Source organism: Ochotona curzoniae, unplaced genomic scaffold, assembly GCF_017591425.1.
Source record: "Ochotona curzoniae isolate NIBS_2020 unplaced genomic scaffold, NIBS_Ocur_1.0 contig_291, whole genome shotgun sequence".
Taxonomy (NCBI): domain Eukaryota; kingdom Metazoa; phylum Chordata; class Mammalia; order Lagomorpha; family Ochotonidae; genus Ochotona; species Ochotona curzoniae.
Genome location: NW_024465649.1, coordinates 7,332,248 through 7,347,338, shown reverse-complemented (window position 1 = coordinate 7,347,338; position 15,091 = coordinate 7,332,248). Strand labels below are relative to the sequence as shown.

Here is a 15,091-nt window from a genome sequence, read left to right as displayed (position 1 = left end):
CAGATTAGAATAGATAGAGAACAACAAAACAACAAGGAAAGCTTAAACCAGGCAGGAATCGGTCAGCGTGGATTCACACATACCTTACTAGCAGGGACAAAGATTAGTTACTTCTCACTGGGGTATTGAACATTTCTCTGTACACCCCTCCTAAGACTGTTTTGCATGTCAACTGTTGACATATGCCTAGTTAGAGTTATAAGCCAGTTTAGACTATCCTAAAATCTGCTAAGTTCAGCAAAAGTATGCTTCAACACTATAAGCTGCTAAATACTAAAATGAAAATAGTCACGAGACAGCTGAATAGTACCCTATAGCCATTTTAAGGTGTTTAGCACCCGGTTCTGTGTATAAACTGAAATTGAAATGTCAATGAAGTAGTCACAGGATGTGGCTAAGAACTTGCACTTTTAAAAACATATTTGTTACTCAATACCATGTCAATTAATTCCATAATGTTGCAAATTACTGTCGATGTTATGTTGTGGTTTTTCATGGACGGGGTGATATTCTGCCAGCTCTACCTTCAGACCAGAGATGGTTTCCCCAAGAAACCACTGAATTTATCTGGACAATAAGATGCTGGACTCTATGCTTGCAATGAAAGAATTTTGATTGAATTTAAACTGTAATACTACACCAAGGTGGAGGAATCCACCATGGGGGGAGGCTATGGAGAGGGGTTGGGAGAATCCCACAGCCTATGAAACATTGTCACATAATGCAATGTAATTAAAATAATAATAAAAAAGAGAGGGAAAAATATAAACTGAAGCCAGCACAGTAGCATGCTGTATCTGCTTGGCTGAGCCTCCCCAGGTGACGCCAGCATCTATGCTAGTTAGAATCCTGACTGCTCCACTTCAGATCCGGCTCCCTGACTGTGGACCAGGAAAGCAGCTGAGACAGGTCTTTGTCGCCCTGTTCCTGAATGGAGGGACCCACAGGAAGATCCTGGCTGCTGACTTTGGATTGGCTCAACTCTGGCTGTTGAGTCCATTTGAGGAGTCAGCTAACAGATGGAGGATTGCTCTCTCTCCTTCTCTCTCTATAACCCTAAGTTTCCAATAGAACTAAATAAATCTTTTTAAAAATATAGCTGAAAGATTATAAATATGAGATATTAGTGAAGACAATGACTTGTAATTCATATGTAAACATAATTTTGATGAAACCTTTGTCCTCCTGCTGTGTACTGACTAAAATGCATGGATATTTATATTTTGAAATAATATAGCTGACAACTATATAATTTTAATATTGTACATTATGAAACTTTCCTTAGTTTTCAAATATTCTGTAAATATTATTTTCACTAGTTGTTATCCAATGGATAAAGTTCTATACATTCTTTCTCCTTGGATGTATATTTATCAATACCTGTAGATTTGAAATAGGAGTTGTAACCTAAATTATTTTCCTGTATTTCAGTCAATTTCAATGGACTAATTAGAAATATAATTATAGGTCTATGTGATATGGATATTTTAGAGTTCCCTGACTGATGCTGTTAATTTTTTAAATACATTTCTCAGTTGCCTAACTGAAGTTGCATAAAGGGAATTATTCTTCACTTTCTCCAATGTTAACGTTTTACTATTTTAGTTCAGTAAATTAATGTTTCGTATCTAGCATTTTCATATTTGAGAAATGTGTACTGTTTTTCTTCTGAACCCTCTGACATAAAGAGGAGCATCGTTCCTTGAGGATTTGCTTGCCACTTGCAGACTCCAGGGTTAACCTATCTGCTCCCTCCAGTTTCTCTCATTTCAGTCACCTGCAGCTCTCCTACGCTCACAAGCATGTATCTGATCATTACATCTCACATTTGCAAAATTTGCAACATGAACTGTGATTTTCAGGGCTGTGGACGCTGGCGTCTTCAGGAGAAAGCCAAGGTCAATAGCCAATGAGTTTCAGGCCAGGTCTTCAATTCCTAGATCTTGTAGCTTTCACCAAGTCACACTGTCATCCTCCCCTGTGTCCAGAATATCAAGTAATTCCACATACGTTAAAAAAGTTTGGGGATAATACGAAGCAAGTCAATAACAAACTCATGCACTGTATTTTTGGACCGAGACATTACATCGGCGGGCTTTTCAGTTACCCATCAGTTTTGACTTGAAATGTCTAAATATACTAATGCAGCAAAATGAACAAGCCAGCTGTGTTTCTACACAGAGCCCGAATTGATGAGTTTATGAATGACTGAAGTAATAGGAACCAATGATAAGACTAAGAATATCCTAACCCGTTTCAGCAACCCCAGCCATCTGAGAGCCTTGGAGAGTTTCCTATTTTACACCAACCACTCCTCTTCCAATGTCCTCAGGAAAGACAAGTATGAAAGGAAAATGAGTTATACTGACACGTTCCATGTTTTTGAAACTCACAACATTGCATTTTTCAGTCTATTCCCTGGAAAGTGCTTCCGCCCCCGCCCCCATCTAAAACAAAGGTACCCACAAAATGCTGATCTTTTGAAAACTCTCACGTTTTTGTCTGTTTTTGTCCTTAAGTGGCACTTCTCCGCCTTTTATGCAAACAGAAACATTCCTTTTCAATCAGCGCCCAGAAGAAAACCAGTTTTTCCTTCTTGGAGGTGTTTTAAGTCACCTTTTAGGATCTACTTCTTGAAGACACGGTGGAAGCCTGAACAGGCAAAGCCAGGTGTTACACTGGCAGGAACGCAGTGTCTGAGGAGGAGGCCCGGGGGTCCTTCCGCCCCTCCAGCTCCGTCTGCCTCCCGGAATGCAGCCGACCCTGGCCCTCTGGAGTGCGGCCCACCCCGGCCCTCGGCCCGCGGCGCACGCGCACTCCCGCCCCCGCCCTCTGCACCTGCCAGGTCACAAACCTCTACACTCCTTCCCGGAGGCTCAGCTTTGTCTCGCGTTGATTGGTCGGAGCCCACGAGGGCCCCGTCCAATCAGCAAGCCCTCCTGCTCAACCTATTCCCGCTCTTCCCGCCCCGCCCGGCGACCCACCTTCTTTGTGACTGGTGCGTGCACAGGTCACTCAGGGCTGCGGTGTGCGGGCGGGGCTCAGGTGCGGCGCGCGGCGCGCGGGCAGGGCCGGGACCGGGCGGGGACGAGGGGGTCACGCCGGCGACGTCGGCTGCGTGAGGCCTGGCTGCCGAGGTGGTGGGCGGGCGAGCAGGTCGTCGGCTCGGGCTCCCGGAGGAGCGAGGGGAGGAGGGAGCTGTCGGTGGCCGCGGCGGAGTGGACGGCGGCCGGGGCCATGGAGGAGACGCAGCCGCTGTCGCAGCCCGAGCTGCCGCTCTGCGACAGCCTCATGATCTGGGTGAGTGCCAGGGGACCAGGGCCCAGCTCTCGCCAGGGGAGCCCGCCGAGCAGCTGGGCTTCACCTGCGCGGCCGCCGGGCGCCCTTGACCGAGTGCCACCTGCGGGCCGCGGGGCAGGTGTGTGTGCGCTTGTGTCTGCGTCTGGGGATGAGGGCAAGGGGCACCCTGCCCGGGGCTGGGAAGGAGGGAGGACACCAGCTGGCTGGTGGAGGCTCTGGGCTCAGCCAGAACATCGGAGCCGATGGTGTCCCCTACCAGCTGTGGCAGGGTCCTTGCGCCCATCGCCTGTCCTCCTGCTGCAGGAACCCCAGGCCCTGGACTTTCCAGGCCACTGACTCTCTACCTTCCATCTGCTTGATGGCTTCCCGTAGGGACCTTTTGTCCCGCTGGAGAGTAAAGACATTCTCTGAAACATAGCCTTCCACCCACCACCACCATCAGCTGCTGCCCTGCCCTGTGGTACACGGATGGCCAAGGAGGAGGCTGGCTGTTTCCGTTCTCGGACTGCTGTCCCTCCAGGACGCTAAGACATTAGATTTTGTAAAACTCACTTAGAGGAACTGTTTCCACGTATTTCCTGCAAGGAGAGAGCACAGTATTTCAGAGTGGAAGCTTTCCCTTTTTCTCACTGCCACTTCGACTCCATCCCAAAGGATAGCGTGTATTCTTTGAAGAAAAGGAATTGGTGTTTTTATTTACATTCCACCCACATTTGGTATTATATTTCACCTCTGCTGGACTCTGGCACGGCATGTGTGTGCCCAGATTTGTTGGTATTTCAGTCAACAAAATGACAGCTCACCTCCTGGAGTTGTTGAATGTCCAGAGTTGTCTCGCAGGTGTGGTTCTGCTGCCTTGTTGGGCAAGGATGGTCCTGGATGGTCCACAGGTCCTGTTGGTGGTGCTGGTCCTCAAACCAGTTGTTGACTTGTGTGTAGGGAGTGTGTGCATAGTGGAATGTGAGCAGACCAGCTCAGGAGGCGGCCAGGAGCGGGTGAGATGCCCTAGCCATCTGCTAGTGCTTCGGATTCCAGAGACTGATGCATCTAGGTTTCTGGAAGTCTATGAGGTCTTTTGGAAACTGCTGTGATTTAAAGAGACTTTCATACTTTTAGGAGTGAACTTTTGCTTTAAGTAGAATGCACATATGTAGGGTTCTGAATTAACTAATTAGATAACTTCATCTGTATTTCCACCTGAGATAGGTATTGGCCTTTCCATGCCTTTGTAAAGAGTGCCATTAAACCAGGCATCATTACTTTTAATGATCTGTTTTGTTAAAACAAGTACCTAATTGAGGGGTGTATCCATTCTGTTGCATGTTGCTCTAAACATCTGACCGAAGAGGTTAACTTAGTCTTTATGATGTCATTGGGTTACATGTGAGGTGGTGGAGAAACTCAGGGTATTCTTGAATCGTACTGCAGTATTTTAAAATGTGCAATTGTGTCCATTCTTTAACTGGTTATTTACTGATTTCTACCTTATGCTAAGCTCTGAGGAGTCATTTCAATTTTAATTGCAGTAATAGGCAGAGCTGTATATACTTAAAGTGAATGGTGAAATTCAGTTGAGACCTGTACACATATTATGAACCAAATAATAAGGAATTGTAGATACAGAATACAGATAGTAATCTTAAGTTCTTTTTCACAAGACTGAGCTCTGGGGAGAGAACTGATGGTGTACACCACTGCCTGCATTAATCCTGCTGTCCCAAAACATGGTCCCGTTTATGCTAATAACCACGTTACCGCTCACATTGCTCTTACCTAAGTTCCATATGCACTGTATTTGAGCCCCACTGACTTTTCCCTTCAAGTGACCATCTTAAAGACTCCATCCCTACTCTACTGTGCAACTTATGTTGTTTCTGTCCCTACCTATGTATGCAACTGCTCCTCCCCTTTCTCCTCCCTTTCCACAAAGAAAGTTACTCCAAGTGTCCTCATATAGAATAGCTGCTGCTCCATAATGAATCCAGTGTTTCCCTGCTCTTCTGCAGTGAAATTTCTTGATTTTTTTTTACTTAACACTTTGTACTTCCTCAACTTTCATTCACTCCTTCACCTACTACACTTGAGATGTTCACTAAGTCATTCACTTCGTTACCAGCTTGTCGAATCCAGTGTTAGATTATATTGTTCTGTTACGTGATGGTTCCTTCATAAGGCTCGTAGGTACTTATGCCTTGGCTTTTCTTTCACCCGTGAGATTTTCACTTTTTTTTTTTTTTTTTTTTGCATTGCCAGCATTTTTACCTCACCTCACCTACCCAGAACCAAACTCATTTCATGCCACCTCCATGTTCATCAGGCTGCACTTACCATTTCTTGATAAACTAAGTTTTTACAAATACTCCCGATTTGGGGCCTGGTGTGGTAGCCTAGTGGCTAAAGTCCTTGCCTTGCATGCGCTAGGATCCCATATAGGCATTGGTTCATGTCTCAGCTTCTTCACTTCCCATCCAGCTCTCTGCCTGTGGGCTGAGAAGGCAGTGGAGGACAGCCCAAAGCCTTGGGACCCTGCACCCATGTGGGAGACCCAGAAGAGAAACACTTGGCTGCTGGCTTCAGATCAACTCAACTCTGGGTGTTGTGGCCACTTGGGAAGTGAACCAGTGTGTAGAAGATCTGTCTCTCCTCCTCTCTGTATATCTGCCTTTCAATATAGATAAATACATCTTTTTTTTAAATACACTTGATTTTTATTAGCTTCTCTCCACTTGCATCTTACCATTCTAGCTTCGGGTATGCTGTTGCTTGTACTTCTCTCTCAGATAACCCTTTCTAAAGCGCTGACCTGCCAGTTCCCCACTTTATCCCCCTATAACTTAACCTCCTTCTGACATATCTATAATAATTCATAGTTTCTGAAGCCAGTTATTTGTTCCTATGATTTCATAGGGTGGAGAGCACTAACTAGGATCTCTACAAGGCATTAAGTTGAAGTAGTGATAGAGACCATTGCTTAGTCTCGGCCCTCAGAGTGCAGTATTTCACCTTTGAGTATTATAGAAACCTGGGTGGGAATTTTTAAGTGACTCACACAGGACTGATGGAATTCAGCAAATGGAAGTGAGGAGAGTGTGAGCTTTATAGACACAGAGAAGAAGCGCTAGCTGTGATGAAAATGATCTTTGTCAGCTCAGCAGAGGTGATGGAACATGGTTTACATTTGTCAGCTTATCTCTGGCACGCTAACGTGCCCCCTTCCATGCTCATTCTTTGTATGTGTTGAGGAGGTGCGGGAGATAGATTTAAAAACTTGCAGCCAAATAATGGAGGTGAGAAAACAGTTTGGGTGTAACTTCATTATTTCAGCATTATGAGGAAAAATGGAGCAAGAAAGAAGTAGAGATACTGCCAAGAAATCTTAAGTAAAGGGTGCACCTTTTTGCAGTTTTTTTTTAACAAGTATTTTATGATTTGGAACTTAAAATAGTTCTTAAGAAATGTTGTATTCCTACTTAGACAATTCAGGATTGAAGAATAGAAGTAGGCAGCATTTAAAAGTACAGGGAGTATATGATGAAATGATTGAAGGTAAATTTAGTTTATTATCTGTTTTTATCAGCTTGAACGCCAGAGACAAAGGGAGGCGGTGTTCCATTGGCTAGTTTACTCCCCAGTTGCCCACGGCGGCCATGTCTGGGCCAGGCCAAATCCAGAAGCTTCCAACACCCTGCTGACCACTCCTGTGGATGGCCAAGCATTTGAGCCGGTCAGCATGCACTAGCAGGAAGCTGGATTTGGAAGTAGGAGGAGCTAGAATGTGATCCAGATAACGCTGTGGCTGTGGACTTGTTCAGTGATGACTTAATCCCCTATACAACAATCCCCCTTCTGTAGGAAGGTGGTTTTAATTTCTTCTCTTAGTTCTGTAAGGTTGGAAATTTCCTAATATCTTTGGACATTCAGCATTAAAATTACAGAGTCGGATCAAATGGATTTTAGTGGCTTTGTTGGTTTTTGTGTTTTCTGATAGGTGAAGGAAAGTGCATTAGCAAATGTACAGTCAAAAAATTTTTAAAGATTGAATTCTTTAAAATTTTTGCTTTATTTCTTAGAGAGACAGACATACGGTTAGAGATCTTTGCATCCATTGTTTACTCCCCAGATACTCATAAGTGGCAAGGCATTTGGGGCTGGGTAAAGCTGGAAGGCCAAACTCATCCCAGCCTATGAGTTATCACTTGCTGCCTCCCAGGGTGCACATTAGCAGAACATTAGAAGGGGGAGCCTGCATGTAAATTTTATTTATTTTAAAATTTTATTTTTATTGGAAAGACAGATAAGGTTTGTAGAGAGGAGAGACAGAGGGAAAGATCTCCAACCACTGACTCATTTCCCAACTGATCTTAACAGTCAGAGCTGAGTTTATCCAAAGCCAGGAACATCTTCTGGATCTCCCCTGTGTGTATAGGGTCCCGAAGTTTGGGCCATCCTTCTATACTTTCCCAGGTCACAAGCAGGGAGCTGGATTGGAAATGGAGCAGCCAGGATATGAATTAATGGCCATATGGAATGCTGGCACTTGCAGGCAGAGGATTAACCAGTTGTCCCATTGTGCCAGAGCTGAGCATGCCAGGTACTTCGATATACAGTGTGGCATCCCAGGTGGTGGCTTAACCTCTGTGGCAGATGGATGCCCCACCAAAATGTTCACCCATGAGATATTTTTCTGAAGGTTTAGTACTTGTCTTTCTGAAATAAGAAGAAAGGAGACTGTGTGGAGGCAGTTGATCCCAGAGTGGGTCTTAGGTAGCTATCTCTTGGGAAGCCCCTTTCTTCCTTGAGTTCTGTCATATGTACAATGAAGCAGTTGAGGAGTAGCAACTCCCCACTTTAAATTATTTGCCTTATTTTAAAGTAGAGAAGAAAGTAGAAGGACTACTTGCCAGAGCGCCGTGTTTAGTGATGGACGGCTTGGAAGGCCTGGCTTTAGGCTTTGGGCTGCTCTGTAGACTCCTGCTTCTCCAGGTCCGGGAAGAGTGGTGGGAGAGTGCTCCCTTTGTCTCTCTGCTTCGGTCTCCTTCCCTGTTCTTAGCATAAAGCCTTTCAGTTTGGCCAACCAGAATGACATTCTGTGTTGTCTAATTTATTTGGCAGCTATTTTAGTAACTTCTAAGGCGTTGCATCCTCCACACCTCGTGGGGAGGAATTGGATCTTAATCAGAATATGATCAGCAAGGAGGCAACTCCTTATGCATCTGTCTTTACTGTTTTGCCTAATACTCTGTGCCTCTAAAGTTGTCTTCCTAAAGCCACCAGTCATTATAGAAGTTGTGATAGTGACACTTAACTTTAAGTTACACATGAAAGTGTAAATGGGAAGTGTGAAAAGAGAGCCAGTTTGTTATCCTTTTGAAGGTGCTCAGACGTCCAAGGTTTCTCCCTGTACCTCTACCAAGCTGCAGAACCGTTCTTAGCTTATATTTTAAATATTCCTGAATACATTTGAACTCTCAGTCTATCTGTAGGCTGTCTGTTTTGGCTAATGTGGCCTTCGCAGGGTCCTCCGAATTGCTCTCTTTAGCTGATGCATAAAGCAGCTCTGTGTCAGTGCTTCCTCACTGCCCCTGAATAAAGATGTCACTCCTGTGATTTTTTTTCATCACCCAAGCAATGGTTCCCCAAATTGCTATGCATATCAGGGCTTTCTGATTTGTCTGGAAACTGACACATTCTGCACTGTGAGAATCCCTGGCTATCTAGCCCTGTTAGCTAATGTACTAACAGCTCTTGGGCACACACCATGCACCAGGCATGGATCCATTGCATTTGCTTTTGCATCTCGTGGTCCAGAAACGTTATTTCCCATCATACAGGCATCTGCTAAAGGTTACACTGCTGCAGGTTTCTCTTTATTGTCGTCCAGGTTCCTGACCCTTGCTATATCCGTAACATCTTGTGTTGTAACTCCTTTGCCATGCTTTGCATTAAAGATCCAAAGATACTGAAGTGAATGTTTTCCATAAATACCATCTCTTCTCATGGACCTGCAGCTTTTTCACCAAACTCTTAATTAGAAAGTATGCTACTCATCCTACGAGACTTTCCATCCAGCAATGTCCAAGAAGTCTTTACAAAATACAAAGTCTAATTATATTCATTGGGTCTCCTAATATATTCAGAATGTTTTGTTACTGCTACAGTCTTAGGGCTTGTCACATTGTCTAGATTTTGTTTGTCTTTTTGTTTTTAAAACCTTGCCATGCTTGATTGAAATTACTTTGAGGGCATTAAAGTAATTTTCCTTTATAACCTCTTCTGCTCTACAGTGTATGGCATATATACTGTAGAGAATTGGAATTCAGTAAAGTATCTCTTTGTGCTTTAGAAGTAATTGTGTCTACATTCACTTTGCCTGTAACGTTCTTGGTATTATATTCAGATAATGAAAATGGATTTGTAGAGTGTCAAAGCACAATATAAATTGTGATGGGAGAGAACTTTGTTGAGTTAAGGCTGCTAAGTAATAAAGTAAGGAATTTTTTTTAAAGATTTATTTTTATTATTTTTTCATTGGAAAGGTGGATATACAGAGAGGAGAGACAGAGAGGAAGATCTTCCGTCCAATGATTCACTCCCCAAGTGAGCGCAATGGGTCGAGGCTATGCCGATCCGAAGCCAGGAGCCTCTTCAGGGTCTCCCACGCAGGTGCAGGGTCCCAAAGTTTTGGGCCGTCCTTGACTGCTTTCCTGGGCCACAGGCAGGGAGCTGGAAGGGAAGCGGGGCTGCCGGGATTAGAACCGGTGCCCATATGGGATCCTGGGCGTGCAAGGCGAGGACCTTAACCACTGCGCCACCGCGCCGGGCCCTAAAGTAAGGAATTTTAAGTGACATTTTAGATGTCACATTTTAAACTTTACTGATCTTTGCTTTCCTACCAGATAATATGAGGAAATTTTAACTAGCAAATGTCTAGTTACCTTTAAGTGTTTTTTTTTTCCATGTTCTAAATACAGACAAAATGCAACTGTAATTCCACATCTTGCTTTTTCTTATACTCTTAAATTAGGAAATACTTCAGCATGACTTTCATGTGTTCTAACTTAAGCATTCTTTTAAATATCTTGCTTTTAATTTTGTAACAATATTATGCATCCATTTATTAGTATAGGTCCATTTGTCTGGGAAGGTCTCTGTTTAGATGTCTGACATAGGACAGTGTCTAGTTGGTTTCCATGTATTTATGTATTTGGTGTAAAGATGCATTCAGGTTATTTGCTTTATGTAATTTCAGCTGCAGACATTCAAGACTGCCTCGCCTTGTCAAGATGTCAAACAGCTGACTAATGGAGTTGCCATGGCCCAAGTTCTTCACCAAATGTGAGTGGCAGTCGAACTTGGCCTGAGAAGAATTGCGAAAACAATGCCAAGGAAGGCAGCTTAGACTTGTATCCTGAAGGTTATTGAAACTTTATTCTGTTCATTGATATTCTCCTAACATATAGTATCAAGATATTCTTGCAACTAAGGAACAAAGAGTTTACCCCCTCATTATTCTGTACTCATTCATAGAAGTGCATTTTAACTAAAGGAATGATTAGAATTCTTATCTAAGAGGTTTTGTGTTAATTTGTTCTTGGTATGTTCATGAGAGTATAGTAACAGTAAAAAAAATATTAAATGAATTATAGGGTTGTTTATAATATTTCTCCCAGTTGCATTATTGTCATGTTAAGGTTTCAGTGCATGGACATTCAAATTTCAAAAATTTTTGAAGCATAAATGTTCAAACCAGTTTATTGAATTAATAGTGGTAATTATAAGTTGATCAATAGTAAAATGTAAAGCAGTGAAGTGTGGAATCAGAAAATCCAGAGAAACTTGTTCTTTTTTATTTTTTTTTGAAGATTTATTTTTATTATTTTTTTATTGGAAAGGTGGATATACAGAGAGGAGAGACAGAGAGGAAGATCTTCCATCCAATGATTCACTCCCCAAGTGAGCACAATGGCCAATACTATGCCGATCCGAAGCCAGGAGCCTCTTCAGGGTCTCCCACGCAGGTGCAGGGTCCCAAAGCCTTGGGCCGTCCTTGACTGCTTTCCCGGGCCACAGGCAGGGAGCTGGAAGGGAAGTGGAGCTGCCGGGATTAGAACCGGTGCCCATATGGGATCCCGGGCGTGCAAGGCGGGACCTTAACCACTGCGCTACCATGCCGGGCCCGAGAAACTTGTTCTTAATAGAACTTGTCTTGGGCCCGGTGGCATGGGCTAGTGGCTAAAGTCCTTGCCTTGAACGCGCCAGGATCCCATATGGGCACCGGTTCTAATCCTGGCAGCTCCACTTCCCATCCAGCTCCCTGCTTGTGACCTGGGAAGGCAGTCAAGAATGGTCCAAAGCTTTGGGAGCCTGCACCCATGTGGGAAACCTGGAGGAGGTTCCCGGCTCCCAGCTCTGGATAGGTGCAGCACTGGCCGTTGTGGTCACTTGAGGGGTGAATCATCGGATGGAAGATCTTCCTCTCTGTCTCTCCTCCTCTCTGTATATCTGCCTTTCCAATAAAAAAATGATAAATCTTTTAAAAAAAATAGAACTGTCTTATATGCTGAAAGCTCTTTAATTCATTGTTTCCTAATATTTACTAAACATTGTGCAAGGATTATGGTTGTGATTAATTCAATGAATTGCGCCTTTAGTGGGACAAACAAGACCACTTCTGTGTTCAAAACTGATTAGTAATCAAAATGAGTTTATATTAGCATATTTTCAGACCAGAATTTTATTTTCACATGTGTCATTTTATTATAGTTTGAGATTGTTTATTTAATCATTTCTGTGACTAGCCTTGGAAAAGCTGCAGATGGGTTAATAAAAATCCTATGTAATCCATAGAAAAACAACTTAAAATGAAACCAAAATCCCAGTTACTTGAAATCTTTCAGATAGATGATCTAGTCAGCTTTGGCTGGTCAGCTGTTTATGGGTAATTCAAGATTAACCCTTCAACTTATAGAATTTATCTGTTAGCCTTTGGGCAGGGGGCAGAAGACTGCCTTTCTAAAATGTGCCTTACTCACCTGCTTTTCTTGTATATTTATTTCTTTGAAGGGAAATGTTACAGGGAAAGAAGGCAGAGAGATATTGAGAAATTGAGAGATCTTCCATCTGCTGGTTCACTCCCCAGATAGCTATAATAGCCAAGCCTGGGCCAGGCTAAGCAGGAGCTAGGAGCTTCATCTGGAACTCCAATTTGGGTTCAGGGCCCTAAGCACTTGGACCACCTTCCACTGCTTTCCCAAGTGCATTAGCAGGGAGCTGGATTGGAAGTAGTGCAGCCAAGATTTGAACTAGCGACCACGTGGGATGTTGACATCACATGCTCTACCACATGTGCCACATTTCTTAAATGTTTTGTTAATTTCTGGTTCGTTTTAATGGAATTACTTGGTGAAACTGAAACATGGTCCTTTGTTGATGAATTGGGAAACTTGTTGGTTTTATCATCAGAGTGTATACCTTGCTATATTCCCATTAAAATGTTGTAGGTATTGAGATAGGTGTATCCATATTGTGGTTGGTTGGTATACGTACAAGATGTCACTTTGGTGTGTTTTGGTAGATGTTTTTACTGCAGTCTGATCAAAGAGATGTATTTTCATCCTGGTAAGGTATCTGTGGCTCTTTGAGCTCCTCTACTGTAGCACTGTATACTTGATATCTCAAATCAGGTCTGGGAAATTTTAGCTAAATTCTTTGAGTTTACTTATTTTTCTATAGTCTGTTGAATTCTCTTCTTACAAGTTCTCTCTTTGTCTTTTTTTGTCCAGTCATGTGTATTGCTGTCCTTCAGTAGTTTTTCTATAGGAAAATTGAAATAGGCACCACTCACTAAACCTTTTTTCTTCATTATACAAATGATCGGTTACTTAAATTGGGCCCAAGTCTCCATTTTTCTTCTTTGGCTAGTTTTTACATGTTTTTGGATGTCAAAATTTCCTTGTAGTCTAAGGATTTTACTTTTTAAAAAATATTCATTCGTTTATTTATTTATTTGAAAGATAGGAGATAGAGAGAGATTTTCCATCCTCTGGTTTCACTCCTTAAATGACCACAACTGTCAAAGCTGTTCTAGACCCAACTGAGAAATGCTAACTTCTGTGTAGCTGGTGGGAGCCCAAGAACTTGGACTGTCTCCCACTGCTTTATCATGTGTTTTAGTAGGTAACTGAATAGAAGTAGAGCATCCAAGACTTATACTGGCACCCTGGTATGGAACACCAGCATGTAAACAGCAGTTTAAGTTGCTGTTTCACAATTCCAGCCCCTGTTTTCCATTTCACTGCTTTCCAGTTTTGGAGTTGGTTGGAAATCTGAATATTAGTGAGTCTTAAGACTTTCCCTTAATTAGGTCAGTGCATCATATTTCCTGTTAAAAGGGTAAATTTTAACCACATTTGTTTGACTATTTCAAGGTCCTTTTTGTATATTACAGTCTATAACACTGTATTGGGCAAGGGTAAGTCATGTCAAGTCACATACTAGAAGTTGTAGCTTAAGATGAGAAAGGAAAATTGCTTTTCAAAGCGTAATTTTAGCAGCCATTCTTGCCTTATATTTACTCAAGGCAGGCAGGCTTCCAAATGACAAAGTCTTAGAAGGTGATGTCCTAAATTGGATGACAGAGTTACTGCTAGGGTTCTAAGGTTCCTTAATTGCATTGGAGTGTGTAATATATGGCACTCTTGGAAAGCATGGAGAAGCTGCTGTTATTGAAAGAACAGGAAGCTGGTGGGCAATAACTGCTTCCTAGAGCTGACCTAACCAAGTACCGTGCACCTGGCAGAACCTCTCACGGTCTGGAATAGGAGCCCTAAATCAGGAGGTTGGGTGGTCTATACTCCTTCCAAAGTTCCTGGGAAAGGAATCCTCCTTGCCATCTCCAGTTGCTGGTAGTCCAGGCATTCCTCAGTCTGTCACAGTGCAGCTCTGCTGTCTTTATCTTCACCTGGCCATATGACCTCTACTTGTGCCTGAGTCACTTGTAAGAGTACGGGTGAAATTGGGCTAGGGCTGTCCAAATTAGTAAAAATACATCTTACCTTGATTACAACTGTGGCAAACCAATTTTCAAATAAGGTTACATTTACAGAGATCATTGGTTTGACTTTGTAGGGGATAAGATTGAACTCACAGCAACTGTAACTAATGCAAGCCACCTCCCTGAAAGACAGGGCTTGATTGTTTTTAAACACCAGATAACCTGTATGTTTGTTTCTGTTACTTTGGGTTGGTTCGTCCATTCGTTTCTCTTTCTTTCGTTCTCTCTTTCTCTCTTTCTTTCTTTCTCTCTCTCTCTTTCTTCCTTCCTTTCTTTCTTTCTCTCTCTTTCTTTCTTTCTTTTATTCTTTCTTTCTCTCTTTCTTTCTTTCTTTCTTTCTTTCTTTCTTTCTTTCTTTCTTTCTTTCTTTCGATGAGTGAGACAGAAGGCAGAATATTCAGACTCCTTAACCAGTATGACTTGTTTATTTGTTCAGATAAGTCAGCATTTAAGCTGATAACCTATGATAATTTAATATCTAAATATTGAAATATTAATATATAAGACATAATTGTGGAGACCATACATGTCATTTCATTTAAATTCTATTACCCTATTAGATAGATATTATTTTTATCCTCACTTTAAATGTGGACAAAGAGCAGTGACATTGCTTACAGAGAGTCAGATAATAAGTAAATAGCAAAGCTGAGACCTGCTACTAGTTTGTTCTGACTCCAGAGCTACTGCTTTGAGTCAGCTGCAATCCTTAAAACTGTAACCCTTCCTGGTAGGTTT

At 42.6% G+C, this 15,091-nt stretch overlaps 1 protein-coding gene across 1 annotated transcript in view; it reads left to right on the top strand.

The window, feature by feature from the left end:
- Window positions 1-3,130: 3,130 nt before the first annotated feature.
- The window catches only part of HOOK1 (hook microtubule tethering protein 1), a 55,427-nt gene continuing 43,466 nt past the window's right edge, over window positions 3,131-15,091 (top strand). Inside the window, exons 1-2 of the mRNA XM_040978473.1 lie at window positions 3,131-3,300; window positions 10,550-10,635. Of these exons, the coding sequence (XP_040834407.1) occupies window positions 3,238-3,300; window positions 10,550-10,635 (149 nt within the window). The 5' untranslated portion in view covers window positions 3,131-3,237. The remainder of the gene's footprint in view (window positions 3,301-10,549; window positions 10,636-15,091) is intronic.